The 17,153-nt window shown below is 39.7% G+C and overlaps 1 protein-coding gene across 1 annotated transcript in view; it reads left to right on the top strand.

The window, feature by feature from the left end:
* Positions 1-17,153, top strand: part of OPHN1 (oligophrenin 1) — a 308,448-nt gene that overhangs the window by 156,065 nt on the left and 135,230 nt on the right. The window contains exon 4 of the mRNA XM_074202349.1: positions 11,059-11,130. Within this exon, the coding sequence (XP_074058450.1) occupies positions 11,059-11,130 (72 nt within the window). The remainder of the gene's footprint in view (positions 1-11,058; positions 11,131-17,153) is intronic.

Below are 17,153 nucleotides of genomic sequence, written 5' to 3'. Positions count from 1 at the left end.
CATTGAAAAAAATTGAATGTGATGAGAGAGAAATATCCTTAAGGAACAAAAATAAAGTATAAGAGATAGCAAAATTGCATAATAAGATAATAGTTTTTTTTCCTAAATTGAAGGTCATCCCTCCTGGTTTCTAATTGAACAGGTGGTCCATGACATACATATACCACAGTTTATTAAACCATTCCCCAATTGATGGACATTCACTCAATTTCCAATTCTTTGCCACCACAAACAGGGCTGCTATAAATATTTTTGTACAAGATGTTTTTACCCTTTTTCATCATCACCTCAGGGTATAGCCCAGTAGTGGTATTGCTGGATCAAAGGGTATGCTCATTTTTGTTGCCCTTCGGGCATAGTTCCAAATTTCTCTCCAGAAAGGTTGGATGAGTTCACAGCTCCACCGACAATGTATTATTGTCCCAGATTTCCCACAACCCTTCCAACAATTATTATTATCCTTTCTGGTAATATTGTCCAGTCTGAGAGGTGTGAGGTAGTACTTCAGAGAAACTTTAATTTGCATTTCTCTAATAAGTAATGATTTAGAGCAATTTTTCATATGACTCTGGATTGCTTTGATTTCCTCATCTGTAAATTGCCTTTGCATAGCCTTTGACTACTTGTCAATTGGGGAATGGGTTGTTTATCTGAAAATTTGACTCAGTTATCTGTATAGTTTAGAAATAAGTCCTTTGTCAGAAATACTAGTTGTAAAAATTGTTTCCCAATTTACTACATTTCTTTTTATCTTGGTTACAATGGCTTTGTCTGTGCAAAAGCTTTTTAATTTAATGTAGTCAAAATTGTCTAGTTTTTTTTAATGATGTCTTCCATCTCTTCCTTGATCATAAACTGCTTCCCTTTCCATAGATCTGACAAGTAAACTACTCCTTGATCTTCTAGTTTGCTTATAATATTGTTTTTCTGTCTAAATCCTGTATCCATTTGGATCTTATCTTGGTAAAGGGTGAGAGGTGTTGGTCTAATCTAAGTTTCCTCCATACTAACTTCCAATTTTCCCAGAAGTTTTTATCAAAGAGAGAGTTTTTATCCCAATAGCTGGACTTTTGGGGTTTATGAAACAGCAGATTACTATAATCATTTCCTGCTATTGCACCTAGTCTATTCCACTGGTCCACCACTCTATTTCTTAGCTGTTAGGTGCCTGCTGGCTAAACTATACTTTATGCCTTGCCTATTATTTTATTCAGGTGAACACTGAAGAGTGGAGAGACAAGATGGCAAGTTCTCTCCTTATTTCACAGAAAACAAGTGCTTAAATACCCCTTCTTGTCCCTGGTTTTCCCCTAACTGTTTAAGTAGCCAGTCAAACAGGTATTTACTCTCTCAGGCTAGTACTGCCATACAATGTTGCAAAAGTCTCTTACACTTAGGGAATACCAGACAGTTGTGATGACTGATGCTGTATAATATAATTTTAGATCAGGTAGGGCTGAGCCACCTTCGTTTGCACTTTTTTTCATTACATCCCTGGAAATTCTTGACTTTTCACTTCTCCCTGTGAATTTACTTACAATTTTTTCTACCTCATTAAAGTAATTTTTTGGAATTTTGATTGGTAGGGCACTGAACAGGTAGTTTAGTTTTGGTAGAATTGTCATTTTTATTATATTAGCTCTACCTATCCATGGGCATTTGATATTTGCCCAGTTATTTAAATCTGATTTAATTTGTGTGAGAAGTGTTTTATAATTGTTTTCAAAAAGTTTCTGAGTCTGCCTTGGCAGGTAGACTCCTCAGTATTTCATATTGTCTGAGGTTACTTTGAATAGGATTTCTCTTTCTAGCTGTTCCTGCTGCATCTTGCTAGTCATATATAGAAAAGTTGAGGATTTATGAGGGTTTCTTTTATATCCTGCTACTTTTGCTAAAGTAGCTAATTATTTCTAGTAGTTTTTTAGATGATTTTTTTGTATTCTCTAGGTATACCCTCATGTCATCTGCAAAGAGTGAGAGTTTTGTATCTTCCTTGCCAATTCTAATTCCTTTTATTTCTTTTTTCTTCCCTTGTTCCTGAAGCTAACATTTCTAATACAATATTGTACATTTGCTTATTTTAAGGTTGCTGCCCAATATCATCCATAGATCTTTTTTCTTTTTCAGGAAAATAATCATATCTGGTGTATCTAGTAACTGTGGAACTGAATTTTGAAACCCATATGTAAGACTTGATCTTTGTCCTTATTAAATGTTTGCTGTGTCAGTTTGCCCAATGCTCTACTATCTCTGGCAGAGAGCAAGTCTTACGTCATGGTCTTGATTGGCAACTCTTTTGTACAGTACTGGATTATTCCACCTTTATCAAAGGCAGAGTGTCAGAGGTGGCTAGCCTGGCTGATTTGCCTTTGGGAAATGCTCCCTGGGAAGAGAGCTTTCCTTCCAAAGATCTCAAGAGAGATGGGGCAAGATCCTGGAGACAGCCCACTAGCCAATCAGGAGCCCTGCTTTCAGAAAAGTTTGTGGGATGATGTTAATATCATCCTCAAAGTTGTCTCCCCCCCCACTCTAGTCCATTCAGACAGCACTATCAACCCTAGCTATATCATTATCTCTTTTCTTTGCCTAAGAAAAAGATCTCCAATATTCAAGGAATATCTGCCTTTTGAGAAGCTGCTTTTCCCACCCCTCTCCCTGGCACCTAGCCACCTGTGTGAGTCACTTTCTTCTGTCTTTAATTATGCTATCCTCTTTTGTCTCCAGGATGCCTCACTCACATGCTGAATGTTGGCACCACACTTCTCACTTGAGTCCAGGAACGATGTGAACAGAGGGGAGTCTTGGCAGAGGTCTTTCACGACCTGCCAGCAACTCACTGTGTGATTACACTTTACCCATTTCTTGGCCCAGTTTAGTTAAGGGCCTCCTGGGCCCCATCCCAGATGAGCTGGAAGTATCCAACAGTCTTTGTCCTTTATAGAAGAGGCCTTGGTATAGTAGGAAAACGAGGGCCTATGGTTCCAAAATGGTTCGACAGTGCCAGAAGGGAACTGAAATTGCAATACAAGAAACTTTGTAAGAACTTCCCAATGGTGAGCTTTAGTCCCATTGAATTGATGCTTATCATCTTCCTCCTGTGAGCAAATCTCCTGAACCCTAATAAAAGCTTTAAAAATATTCTGTCTGTCTTGACTGTCAACAAAACCTTCCATCATATGCTAGCACTGAGATTGTAGGAGTCTTACAGTTTAGAGCAGGCATTCTTTTTTTTTCCCTCTTTCTTTCACTTTATTCTCATGAGGTTTCTATTTTTGTGGGGGGAGGGGGATTACATTTACTCTTACAACAAGAATATTTTAGCAATGTGTAAATAAATAAAAATATAAATTAAAATTAAAATTATACCAAAATAAGAGATGCACTATTATTGCCCTTGAGATTTCCAGAATAAGCAAGAAATATAAGCATCAAAAGCAATGATCTGCCTAGTATTAGAGTCAAGACATTGATCAATTGAGTACAGCTACATTTTATGACATTTCCAGGGGGAAATAGTTTGACAACTAAAAAGAAATATATGAAGTCAAGTATGACTTTAGCTTTTTCAAAGAAATGAGTTAGCAATATTGCTTTATTATTTATGATAATATATGGTATGTAGCTCAAAAGTCATTGTTTTGTTAATAATATAATCTTGATTGGTTTTTTCATTTTTAATTAAAGATTTTATTTATTTTGAGTTTTATAATTTTTCCTCCAATCTTACTTCCCTTCCCCCATCCCCCCATGGAAAGCAATTTTTCAGTCTTTACTTTGTTTCCATGTTGTGCATTTGTGATGAGAGAGAAATCATATCCTTAAGTAAGAAACAAAGTATAAGAGAGAGCAAAATCAGACAATAAGATATCAGTTTTTTTCTAAATTAAAGGGAATAGTCCTTGGACTTTGTTCAAACTCCACAGTTCTTTCTCTGGATACAGATGGGATTCTCCATTGCAGAAAGCCCCAAATTGTCCCTGATTGTTGCACTGATGGAATGAGTAAGTCCATCAAGTTTGATCATCGCCCCCGTGTTGCTGTTAGGGTGTACAGTGTTTTTCTGGTTCTGCTCATCTCACTCAGCATCAGTTCATGCAAATCCCTCCAAGCTTCCCTGAATTCCCATCCCTCCTTGTTTCTAATGGAACAATATCGTTCCATGACATACATATGTCATAGCTTGCTAAGCCATTCCCCAATTGAAGGACATTTACTTGATTTCCAATTCTTTGCTACCACAAACAGGGCTGCTATGAATATTTTTGTACAAGTGATGTTTTTATCCTTTTTCATCATCTCTTCAGGGTATAGACCCAATAGTGGTATTGCTGGATCAAAGGGTATGCACATTTTTGTTGCCCTTTGGGCATAGTTCCAAATAGTTCTCCAGAAGGGTTGGATGAGTTCACAGCTCCACCAACAGTGCAATAGTGAGAGAAGGCATTATTAACTTGGGATTCATGACCTTTATGACAATTGGGAGGCACAGAAGGTTTTTTGAATTGACATATCTGTTCATAAATTGATATGTGGTAGATGAAGTGTAGCTAGGTGGCACAGTGGATAGAGCATTGGCCCTGGGGTCAGGAGGACCTGGGTTACCTAGCTGTGTGACCTTGGGCAAGTCACATAACCCCATTGCCTTGCCAAAAAAATGTAATAAATAAGTGAAGGATGGGGTGGAGGGGAAGAGAATAAATGCACGAGGACTTATTATGCAATTGTAGTAGTTCAGGAAAGTGATATTGAGGCACTGGACATAGAGAAAAGGAGGTAGATGCTAGGGATATTGTAGAGAAACAATCATCTTGATGCTTCAGTGACTCTGAGACTGTAGGAGTCTGGAATGGGTTGTGCCCCTTCTTCAATGTCTTCTTTAACAATCACAGCAAAAGTACTTTAAACACTCTTTAAAAGTCTTAGATTTCAGTGGTACCTCCATTGATACAGTGCTCATCTCTATTTATTGCATTTTAATGGACAGTTTTCATGGGTTCCTGTTGCTGAAAATCTTTACCCTGAGATGATGGCAGCCATTGTTCATATTTCTATTGCTCCTTACATCTTACAGAGCAATTCCTTTATAACCTCTCTCTTCTGGGAGACTTTCTTGGGTGTGTTCTGGATGGATACAAGCATGCAAGCTGATTTCAGTGGATGGATTCTGACTTCATGCTACCATTAGTTAGCCCTTTCATTTAAAACTGGGCAGCTGGGTGGATAGTGGATAGAGCTGTCCTAGAATCTGGAAGACTCTTCTTTTTGAGTTCAAATCTGGTCTCAGACACTTACTATCTGTGTAACCCTGGGCAAATTACTTCACTTTGTTTTTCTGAGTTTCCTTATTTATCAAATGACCTGGAGAAGAACATGGCAAACCACTCCAGTATCTGCCAAGAAACTTCAAATGAAGTCATGAGGAGTCTGACATGACTGAAAAATGACTGAACATACTTCAAACTGAGATCTCCCTTGCCAAATCTGAAGTGTCTATCAGTTTTTTCTTTTTATTGATTAGGAAATGATGGTACTATGGGATGGGACACACTACTCATCACAACTCAGTGTTCATCAGCCCCTCCAGTATTTCCATACTTGAAAGAAAGAAACTATCTTGCGTGCTTGAGGGACTTTCTCTGTCCCTAGCAATGTACTTTCCAAGCTTTTTGTAACACTAAATTAAATTTGGTAAGAAACCTGGTCTATTAACTAGACTGAAGTATTAAGGAGTGACATTTCCCAGACTATGACTTCACCAGGCATATGGGAAAAGTCCATCCATAGTGGCATGCACTCTGCTAGATATTCAGTGTTTATTTCTTCTTTTTTTGCCTAAGATCTCACTGGAGCAGGAAAATCCTAGTATGAAAACTCCCTTCAACAATGTACATTGGCACCTTACTTTTTTACTTTTTCTCAGAGTTGCTTGGAGGCACTCAGAGATACCCATGACAGAAGTGGGATTTCTAAGTTATTTTCACCTACTATTTGCTCTGGACACTCTGCTATATTTCCACTGCCTTTTGCTAGGGATGCAGGATAGAAATGAAAATAGCCCCTAATTTTAAGGAGCTAAGGAGCACACAATTAAAATGGGAGAGAATGATGAGGTGATAAATTGACTAAAAGGATATTTTAAGTAGTGGGGATAGTAGGGAGGGATTATCAGGTATGGGGTTGGAAGGAACTATGGAGGAACATTGAGGCCTGTGATGTTAAACTTGAATAACAAAGGATTCCTGCAGGTAGCATACTGACTCAGAAAACTCCCAAGTTAAGTTTGTCTCTGTTGTGTTGTGGGGCAGCTAGATGACTTATTGGAGAACGTTCTGGACCTGGAATCAGGAAAATCTGAGTTCAAATCTGGCCTTAGACACTTATTAACTGTGTATCTCTTGCTAAGTCACCTAACCCCTATTTGCTCCAGTTCCTCATCTGTAAAATGGGAGCACCACTTAAAAAAAGAAATGACACAACTACTCCTGTATCTTTGCCAAGAAATTGTTCATGGGTCATGAAGAGTTAGACACAACTGAACAAAAACAAAGATGTTGTGTCATATTTTTTAATTTATTTTGTTAAACACTTCTCAGTGACATTTTATTCTGGTTAAGGCAGGGTTGGGCTGAAAGTTTGACATCAGTGATCTAGTTCAACCCCTTCATTTGACAGATGAGTAGAGGTTCAGAGATATGTAGTGACTGCCCAGGATCACACAGGAAGTAGATAGCTAAGTTCGGATTCAAACTCAGAAACGGAGAGCTCTTTAGAGTCTATAGTTCTACCTTTCAAGGCAGGTAGTATTAAGGGCTTAGAGGAGAATGCTGAGGGAGAGGAGCATGACCATCAAAAAGGGGTTTTGTTCTATTTTCTCTCGTTTCTGAGTTCCAGGGGCAGAGAGTGAACTGTTAGAAAGCACTTTATTTCATGTCCAGCCTGGGAGCCCTGAAAGAACTCAAAATTTAGATGATTATCCGAAAAGCCCCATCTCTTCCAAGAAGGCTTCCCTCATCTCATCCCCACCCCTGAACTCATCTAGGCCTGAGTGCTCCTTCCTTATACAGACGTTTCTCATATTCTCTTTTGTTTCTACTTCGTTGAGTATCTCTTGCTTCCCAGATTCAACCTTAAGCTATATGAGGGCAGAGACTGTGTCTTGTTCATCTGTGGCCAGTCATCATGACTAACAATGCTGTCATACCTGAAGGACAGTTTCAGAGTCTGGAGACAAACCCAAGTCTCCCAATGACCTTCAGTTTCTCCTTAATTTCCTTTAGTTCCATATTCATCTAGACTTTGTTTGAAGACTTCTGTTAGGGCAGCTAGGTGACTCTGTAGATGATAGAGTCCTGGGCCTGGAGTCAGGAAGACCTGAATTCAAGTCTAGCCTCAGACATTTACTAGCTGTGTGACCTTGGGCAAGTCACTGAATTTCCTTATAGTTTCCTCAACTATAAAATGAGACCAGCAACAGCATCCACCCCTTAGAGGTGCTATGAAGATATAGCAAGATGGTTTAATGTAAATGCTTAGCATAGTGTCTGACACATAATAGGTTTTTATTTTTGCCAGGCAATGGGGTTAAGTGACTTGCCCAAGGCCACACAGTTAGGTAATTATTAAGTGTTTGAGGTCAGATTTGAACTCAGGTCCTCCTGACTCCAGGGTTGGTGCTCTATCCACTGTGCCACCTAGCTGTCCCCATAATAGATTTTTTTTTGGTTTTTGCAAGGCAATGGGGTTAAGTGGCTTGCCCAAGGCCACACGGCTAGGTAATGATTAAGTGAGGTCGGATTTGAACCCAGGTACTCCTGACTTCAAGGCCGGTGCTCTTTCCACTGTGCCACTTAGCCGCCCCCCTCCCATAATAGATTTTAAATAAATGCTTGTTTTCCTCCTCCCTCTCAATGAGAAAGAGCCCAGCATCTCTTCAGAAATTCTTTGGGGATCACATCAAAACTCTACTTGACAGGTAGTTGCTTTCTATACTCATCATCTCCCCTGATAAAATGTAGCTCTTGAGGGCATGACAGTGTTTCATTTTTGGTTTTGTATCCTCATTGCTTGGCACATAGTAGGTGCTTGAGAAATGCTTATTGATGGATTCATCAATATTGTTTTCACTCTGATTCTTAATCTGGACTTTTACAAATATTTTCATAACTGTTTCAATATCATGGGCTCCCTTTGAAATACTCTGTTTTATTTGATGCATTTAAAACCCTGATTCTGAGAAGGATTCCACTGACTTCACTTGAGTATGGCCAGAAGGGCCCAGGACACAAGAAAAGGTTAAGAACTCCTTGAGAGTAGGGCCTATTCCCTTTCATTTTTTTAAAATTCCCCTTTACTTGGTTCACGATGTTTTATTAAATACTTATCAATTGGTTAATGGTATTTCCCTTCAGTAGAGTATAAGCTCCCTGAGAACAAGGACTCTTTCTTTATATCTCATGTGAGGTAAGGGTTTTTTACAAGTCAGATTTTGTAAGGGCTCCTGGCACTCTCAACTCCCCCCACTCCCCAATTCTTTTCCTTTCAGTTCTTACAGCTCCAGAATTATAGCCCACTGCTGAGGAAACTGGGCACAATGGGACAGAGAAGGGGCTACTCAATTGTTTCCCCATGTTCCTTCTGTGCCATGGGACAGAGGGTGATCACTTTGCTAGCCTTAGTTATTAGAAAGTTATCCCTTCCATGTCACTGGGATTGGAGCACAGCACCTTCACTATCTGGAAAATCCATGTAAATTTTTTGGGGCCTTCTCTTTCTACCAGAGAAGAAGTATGAACTATTGTATTTTAAAAGACAAAATGTTGTTATACATCACTATACATATATTTTATGCATTTCTGAGTTTCTAAACTTTTTCTTCATCATCTGCTGGTTTCTGTGTGTTGTTTGTGGCTTCCACAAAATTCACTTCGAATTTCTGTTTAACTTCTTTTGTCCACCCACAATTTATTGGAACCACGATAGGGAAAGTCATGGTATGGAAGAGATGTCTGTAATCCTTGTACATAGCGGTCCTACAGACCTCAGGGTCTTTGGAGCTCTTGTTTCCTGGAGGGACACAGTATGTTCTAAGGTGAGGAGCAGTCCCAGTACATATTGTAATGGTACAATTGAAACTCAGGACAAATGTTGAAAGGAATGGAGCTCTGTTTTCATGGTGTTATACCCCCAAAAGCAAGTCGGAGACCAAATGAAATTGAGAAGTGGAATTTTTATTTACCTGGGGGTTATTGAGGCTAAACCCAAATCTAACAACCCAGAGAATAGAATGAACCAGGTTTTTATAGTATTTTGAGGGGGCGAGGGTATCATGAGCAAGCAGGGTACAGAAGCAGAAATAGCAGTTAGATATGTTTCCTTGTCAGACTGTTACACATATGTGACATAGTATAAATAGGAGGCCAATAAAAGATGGAAGGGGGGTCAGGGTCTAACATGTTTCCTGTGGTACAGAACAGTCACGTGCCAGAGAGAGGGCAGGGTCTGCCTGTGGCACAGGACAGTCACCTTTATACAGGGGTTACACAAGTATTAATATTGTACTTCAGTGGTACATCACCTAAGGTGTAAATGGTTGACACTGGGAGCCCAGATTATAGGTCTACAATCCTATAGAGCCTTGAAAAGCATTTGCCTGCTGATGGACTCAGTGATGCCCAAGATGCATTTCCATATGTTTCTTAGACCCTTTCTCCCTAGCTTGCCTCGTGCCTCCTCTCTCCTCTTTGGGGCCCCTCCATTTCTACTATTGGATATGACCTAGTGTATTTATGGTTTTGAAGATTCAAGGCAGACCACTAATAAAATCATGAGGAGCCAATAAATTACCCTGCTCCTGTTTCACTCTTCAAAGCACTTGGTTTGCTGAGTCTGCCTTATGAAGTTATTTAGAAATCAGCACAGAATGGAAAGAACACTGGCCTAGAACTCCAGAGGCTTGAATTCCAACCCTTGGCCTGCCGCTCAAATACTGTGTTGATGTTGGACAAGTCCTTATTATCTCAAGATAGTTAATTTTCCCCCTATCTTTTCAATGAAGGAATCAAAGACCTTTGGTCCCCTGTCTAACTTAGACATTCTATGGAGGAAGGCGGAAATGTCAACCACCTATTCTAGTCACTCCTGAGTATAGCCAAATGAGATGAGAATGGAATTTGGAAATATTTAACAAAATTAATCAAAATACAATAAAACAGATAGCTTTAGGCATTTTCCATTTATTGTTGATTTTCACATTATTACAATAATCTTGTTGCTAAAGTAAACATAATCACCCCTCCCCCCAAAATGATAGCAAAGCCTCAAGAGAAATGAAATGTACTTCAGCCCGTGTTCAGACCTTGGCTATGGGATGGGTTGAATTCTTTATCATAACTCTATCAGAGAAGTTACTGTAATTTTTTCCCCACAGTTGCTATTGTTAGCTGTATTTCCCTCCATTACTCTATTCTCTGCTTTCCCCCTGACCCTCCTCAAAAGTGTGATGTATCTGACTATCCTCTCCCATACTCTTTCCTCTGTTCTATGACCTGCACTGCCTCCCTTCCCCCTGTCCCTTTTCTCCTATCCCTTCCCTCTCCTATTTTCTCCCATAATTTGCCCTTCCCATCCATCCTCTCTATGCTTCACCTGAGTCCTGTACTTGAGGATCAAACTTTTTGTTCAGCTCTGGTCCTTTCAACAGGAAAGTTTGAATGTCTCCTATTTCACTGAATATTCATCTTTTCCCCTGAAAGAGGATGTTTAGTTTTTGGATAGCTTTACATTTTAAAATTAAGTTAATCTGTGACTCCTGGGGATTTTTTAGTACACATTGGTGGCTCCCATTTCTATTTGAGTTTATCACCTCTAAAGTAAGATTACTTTCTTTTATCTCTAATAAGGTTCCTTCTAATTTTGATAAGCTTTCAAACCCTTAAAATACAGTTAAGTTTGGATGTGGTGACTCCTTGGGTTCAATGACTTTAAGTATGAGGTTATAGAAAGTCCTTCTCCATGCTCTAATTTGATCATTAAACTAAAGTATGCTTCCTTTTTTTGTAGGTACAAAATGCTAGTGATTTGTTGATCAAACCATTGGAAAATTTCCGTAAGGAGCAAATTGGCCTCACCAAGGTATGTTTTATTCTTCTTCTAAGCCCATCAGAGGTGAAATCCTCATATAGCAACTGCCTGCATTGTTAAATTATAAGTTACTCTTGTCCAAGGGTGAGAGGTGTTTATGCTATTCAAGAGGTCTTCTCTGAAAAGAATATTACTTAGTAGGGTATGATTCAGTAGCCCTGAATTCTTAGGTCCAGCTCTGTCAGTAGTTTCCCATATGATTCTAGATAAGTACCTTTTTCTTCTCTGTGCCTCAGTTTCTTTCTCTGGAAAACGAAGTATTTGAACAGAAAGCTCTCTAAGGGCCTTCTTATCCCTAAATCTTGGATTCTATTAATCTCCCTCTTTTATCTGGCATATGCTTCTTTTAACAAGTCAAGAAGGGTCTTTGGTTCTTGGTTCTTGGGGTTTTGCTTCTTGAGTCAAGAAGCTGAGAGCAGTACTTAATACATTTCCTAGATAGATTTTTGCACACCAAACCTATGAGGAAACTGAGGCTTGGAGGGTGAAGTGTCATATTGCAGCCCAGGTCTTAGAACTTCAAATTGAGGATTTATTCTATAATAGCTAATGAAAAAGAAGCATGTGGTTGGAGTGAAGATTCCTACCTACTTTGCCTGACACAAATCACACAAGAAGGGCTTAGAATGAAGGTCTGTACTTAACCAGGTCAGCTAGGTCAGTGTGATCAGTTTTGAATGAGTAGACCCAATAGGTAATTGGACAAAGAAGAATAGCTTTCAAAAGAAATATAATCTATCAACAGACATGTTGAAAAAAGACTTCAAAATGAGTAACAAAACAAAAATTAAAATGATAGAGATTTTGCCTTACACCCATCAAATTAGGAAAAAATGCAAATAATTATCTCTCAGAGATGGCTCTTTCCAGCATCTTGAGTTTACAGAATAGATTTTGAACAATAATGGAATAACTCTGACAATTCTCCTATTTGGAAGGTTCCAAGTTAAGCCTCAAAATTTCTCATTTTTGTTGTTCTGTGAAAATCTTTTGAAAATGTCTTTTCAATCACAAATTCACAATTTCATATCCTAGATGAAAAAACGTCTTTATATCTTAGATGTAATTTTAAAACAATTTACTATTGATAAACCACAGTTTCATTAGACTAGACTCATAGAATCATGAGATATTAGCTTAGGGATGGACCTTATACGGCAGAATGTCAGAACTGGCAGGCTATCTGTGAGAACTAGGAGGGAACTTGAAAACACTAAATGTCAGAGATAAGAGAGTCTTTAGAGGATAAAGGGTATCAGAACTGGGAGGAACCATAGAACCTAGAATGTTACAATTGGGAAGGGCCTTCCAACAGGGAATGTCAGGGATGGGAGGGCCCTTAAAACACAGAATATCAGAGCAGGGAGGGCCCTTAGAACAGAGAATATCAGAGCAGGGAGGGCCCTTAGAACAGAGAATGTCAGAGCTGGGAGGGCCCTTAGAACAGAGAATATCAGAGCAGGGAGGGCCCTTAGAACAGAGAATGTCAGAGCTGGGAGGGCCCTTAGAACATGGAATGTCAGCTGGGAGGAGTGTGGCATAACTGATCATTTTGGTACAACTCACTGATTTGAAAGAATTAAGCTGAGGACAAGTAGCAGGTTTACGGTTTCCCAGTGTATCAGGATAGAGCTTGGACTTGATCAGAGATGTTCTATGTCTGTCCAGTAAATATTTTGTATTTCACTGCCTTCAGTTGTACATGTTGAATATTTTTCTCTGATTTCCAAGACTGATGAATCAGCAACGTCCCCTTATGACCTTTCCAGCCTTCCTTTGGCCTCATTTTTGCCCAGCTTGGTTTTGAGTCTTCTGGCCACCTAATGCAGACTCATGTTTGGATAAATTCTTCTGTCCCTCCCTCCTCCCCATGGCTCAGAGCACAGTTTGGGTGAGTCCTCCCACTGTGAATCAAGCTGGATTTGTAGGACCCACCTCTTCCTGCAGATGCGAGCCTCTGAGAGTTCCAACAGACCACAGCAACCCAAACAGGAACCTGGCCAGCCCTGGCCATAATGGAGTTCTTTCTTTCCCTCACATAGAATGCCGATTAGCCATAGTGAGATAAAGGCCTAGTCATCCCCTTGAGATGCATGACAGGGAGATCATTTGTCCTCTTTGAATCATATTTTTCATGTCTTGTCAGAGATGCCCACAGTATGATGTTTTCAGGCCTCTGGCAAGGATGCCCTTGCCAATAGGAAGGGCAGCTGAATCTCTCCTTTATGTGGCTAGTGACTGGCCTGGGTCCAGCTGGTTGAGCCAAGACAACTGAGCCTGAATTTAAGCCTATTTCTGAGGAGCTTGATGCTTGGTATAGTACATTTTCAATGAACAGATGCTTGGCAGGAGGGGATGGGGCCCTTGGTCTCTTTGCTTCTTCATCTCTGCCAGGAAGGATTGATTAGTTCATTGGATATTGTACATTTTTTAAAAAAAGAAATGTGTCTGATCTGGAAATGTGGAGGATTAGAAAAATGTAAGGGATTGAACAAATGAAACTGCCCAAACCAGACTCCGGGGTAGATTAAGCCAAATGCATTGTTGGTTTTGGAATGTATTTAGGGGGCCAGTGAATGGGGTGAATGGGGCTATGTCTGCAGAGAGGGAAAGGAGACAGGAGAGGATCATTGATCTTTGTAGAATTAGAGAACATTAGTTAAAGCTGGGAGAGCTCTTTGAATGTAGAATGTCCAAGGTGGGAGGACCCTTAGAACAGCAAATGTCAAGAGCTGAGAGGGACCTTGCAACATAGAATGTGAGCACTGGGAGGGCCTTTGAAAAGAGAATGTGCAATGTGGGGGGATGGGTCTCAGAACATAGAATGTCAGACTTTGGTAGGAATTTAGAACAATTAATATCAAAAGCTAGGAGTGACTTCCAAATACAGGAGGGCCCTTAGAACATACAAAAATGGATCTGGGAGGGAATTTAGAACATAGAACATCAGATTATAATCAGGTTTTTGGAACATATTTTGTGTAAGCTAGGCTGGGGACCTTAGAACATCAAACATATCATGTCAACATTGCAGGGAGAGATAAGTGCTAGAAGAAAACTTAGAGATCATAAAGCACACCCTAGGCATTTTACAAAGGAGGAAACTGAGGTAGGGAATGAACTTTCCCTTAGGTTGTCTAAATGTGAAGCAGCTAATCAAAATACATTGGTAGCTTCCTGCTTGCAGTCTGTTAGTTATGAGTTTCTTAGGTTCACATCCTAATTTCCAATTTCAGAATCATAATCTGGGCTATCTGATACAACATCATGAGCTGTAACAACCACAACATAGGATTTCCAACCTCTGCTGAAATGTCTTCAAGAAGGGGCAACCCTCTGGTCTCTCAAGGCAGCCCATTGTACTTTAGGACTGTGCTGGGTGGTAGCAGAGCTTTCAAGCTTAAATATGCCTCTTTGTTATACCCCTGCATTGCTCTCCTGCTAAGAGAAGCCTAGTTTCTTAGAATAAGGGGAATAAGATACCCCACTATGCTCTTCCCTGGTCTGACGGCAGGCTAGAGTACTTGGCTCTCTTCTGAATGCCATAAGTTAGGAAGGATGTGGATCACCTGGAGAACTTCCAGAGGGTCACCAGGATGTGAGTCTTGTCATGAATGAGAACTACATGAAGTAATTGGTTCTATTCTCTTTCCAGTGACATCCATTCACATTCTTGAAGACAGAACTCATGTCAGTCTTCTCTAAGCTCAAAACACTGAGTTCCTTCATCCAGTCCTCATCTATCACAGACACATCCTGGTGTCCTTCTGGAAGTTCTCCAGGTGATCCACATCCTTCCTAACCCATGGCATCTAGAAGAGAGCCTTCTCCTCTAGCTGCCATCAGACCAGAGAAGAGCATGATGGGGATTGCCCTATTTTTTTCAGGGGGCTGATCTCTCAACATAGGTCAAGATTGTAGTAGTATGATTGCTGGCTAACACACAACACCACCTGCTCACATTGAACTTGCAGTAGTCTAAACCTTTCACTCACATCTTTTTCAGATGCACAATTATTCAGTCAGGTCTTATACTTGTGAAGTTAATTTTCTCAGCACAAGTATAAGAACTTGACATTTATTTCTATTAAAATTCATCTTATTAGATTCAGCCCAGTGTTCTAGCCTATCAAAGTCTGTTTGGATCCTGGTCCTGTTATCTAGTTCAGTGGTTACTAAACTGGTAGCATAATGACTTAGAAATTCAGATATGAATATCTTCTATGCTCTATTGTATTTTTATTTATTTTTTTAAATGTTTCCCAGTTATATTTTTATCTGACTTGGGCTTCACTTGAGAATATTATGGGCTGCATATTTGACACCTCTGATTCAGTGTGTATTAGATAGCCCTTGCAGTTTGATATCATTTATACATTGATAAGGATGCCATCTATGCCTTGATATATAAATGATGTTTCACTTCATTCTCAGAGAAGACCATGATATCAGGGAAGTGATGCCATGACAAGCACATGAATTGGATTTGAGTGAGAGGGGCAGTCCTAAGTTACAAACCTCACTTTCTACTCCAGGGCCATTCGAGCTCATTGGCCAGATCTGAATCCGAGGCAATCAGGGTTAAGTGACTTGCCCAAGGTCACACAGCTAGTAAGTGTCAAGTGTCTGAGGCTGGATTTGAACTCCTGTCCTCCTGACTCCAAGGCCAGTGCTCTATCCTAGCTGCCCCCTTTATATAAATAAGCCAATAATGAAGACACTTGACAACTCACGACCAGGTATATATCCCTAGGGCATTCTTTTAGAGACCTGCCAAGTGGACATGGAACCCTGAATGACCATGTACCCAGTTCTAGATCCAAATAATATATAATCAGCTAAGCTATTTCTCTCCATTTTTTTTCACCAGAATACTTTGAGGTACCTTCTCAAAAAGTTAAAAACTGGAAATGACTTGAGCCTGGCAAAGCCTATTTTTGATTAGGTTGATCTGGCTCTTTGTAATCACTGTTTCCCTTTTCAACTCTTTACCAACCACTTCTTTTACTTTAAAGATTTATTTTGAGTTTTACAATTTTTCCCCTAATCTTGCTTCCCTCCCCCCACCTCCCACAGAAGGCAATTTGCTGGTCTTTACATTGTTTCCATGGTATACATTGATCCAAATTGAATGTGATGAGAGAGAATTCATATCCTTAAGAAAGAAACATAAAGTGTAAGAGATAGCAAGATTATGTAATAAAATATCAGTTTTTTTCTAAATTAAAGGTAATAGTCCTTGGTCTTTGTTCAAACTCCACAATTCTTTCTCTGGATACATATGGTATTCTCCAGCACAGATAGCCCTAAATTGTCCCTGATTGTTGCACTGATGGAATGAGCGCATCCATCAAGCCAGCCACTTTAAAATCTGTTATTGAACATCCCCTGAAATTGAAGTCAAGTTCAATGGTATTGAGTTTGCAGTCTCTCTTTTCTTCCTTGTTTTGAAAGAGAAACATTTTCCTTTTACCAACCCTGTGGTCCTCCTCCCATTCTCCCCAGTCTTGCTCAGCATCACAGCTGCAAATTCTTTCAGCACTCTGGATTATAGTTTATTTGGACTGAGTGCCATGAACCCATCCAGGACAACTCCATTGTCCACCTTGTACTTTCTCCCAATTTATCTTGGATATCTATTCCTTATAAGTATATTTTTCTTCTGTCCTTTCCTGACCATTCTCCTTAGAAGAATAAATCCCAACAGAGTCAGGACTGAACTGCCATGCCCTTTCTGTTATCAGATTGAAGTTGTGTCTTTAATCTTTCTTTTTTTTCCTGATAGAACTTTAAAAAACCCTTATTTTTATGGTTCTGAACTTTCCTTACCAGGCTTGTTTCTTTCACAATTGATGAATTCTATGTGCTGCTCTTCAAATACCCAGTGATATCTTTCATTCATCCTACTCGCCACTCTTGCTGCCCTCTCTGGCAGAGATCTTTTGAATATGAGGTGCCCAGCAATTCTCCACATTGCTCTCTCCAGGGGTTTTCTTTTTTTCCTCATCAGAATT

This window comes from Macrotis lagotis, chromosome X (assembly GCF_037893015.1).
Source record: "Macrotis lagotis isolate mMagLag1 chromosome X, bilby.v1.9.chrom.fasta, whole genome shotgun sequence".
Classification (NCBI taxonomy): domain Eukaryota; kingdom Metazoa; phylum Chordata; class Mammalia; order Peramelemorphia; family Peramelidae; genus Macrotis; species Macrotis lagotis.
The sequence above is the reverse complement of the archived record's forward strand: the minus strand, read 5'-3'. Positions and strand labels throughout refer to the sequence as shown.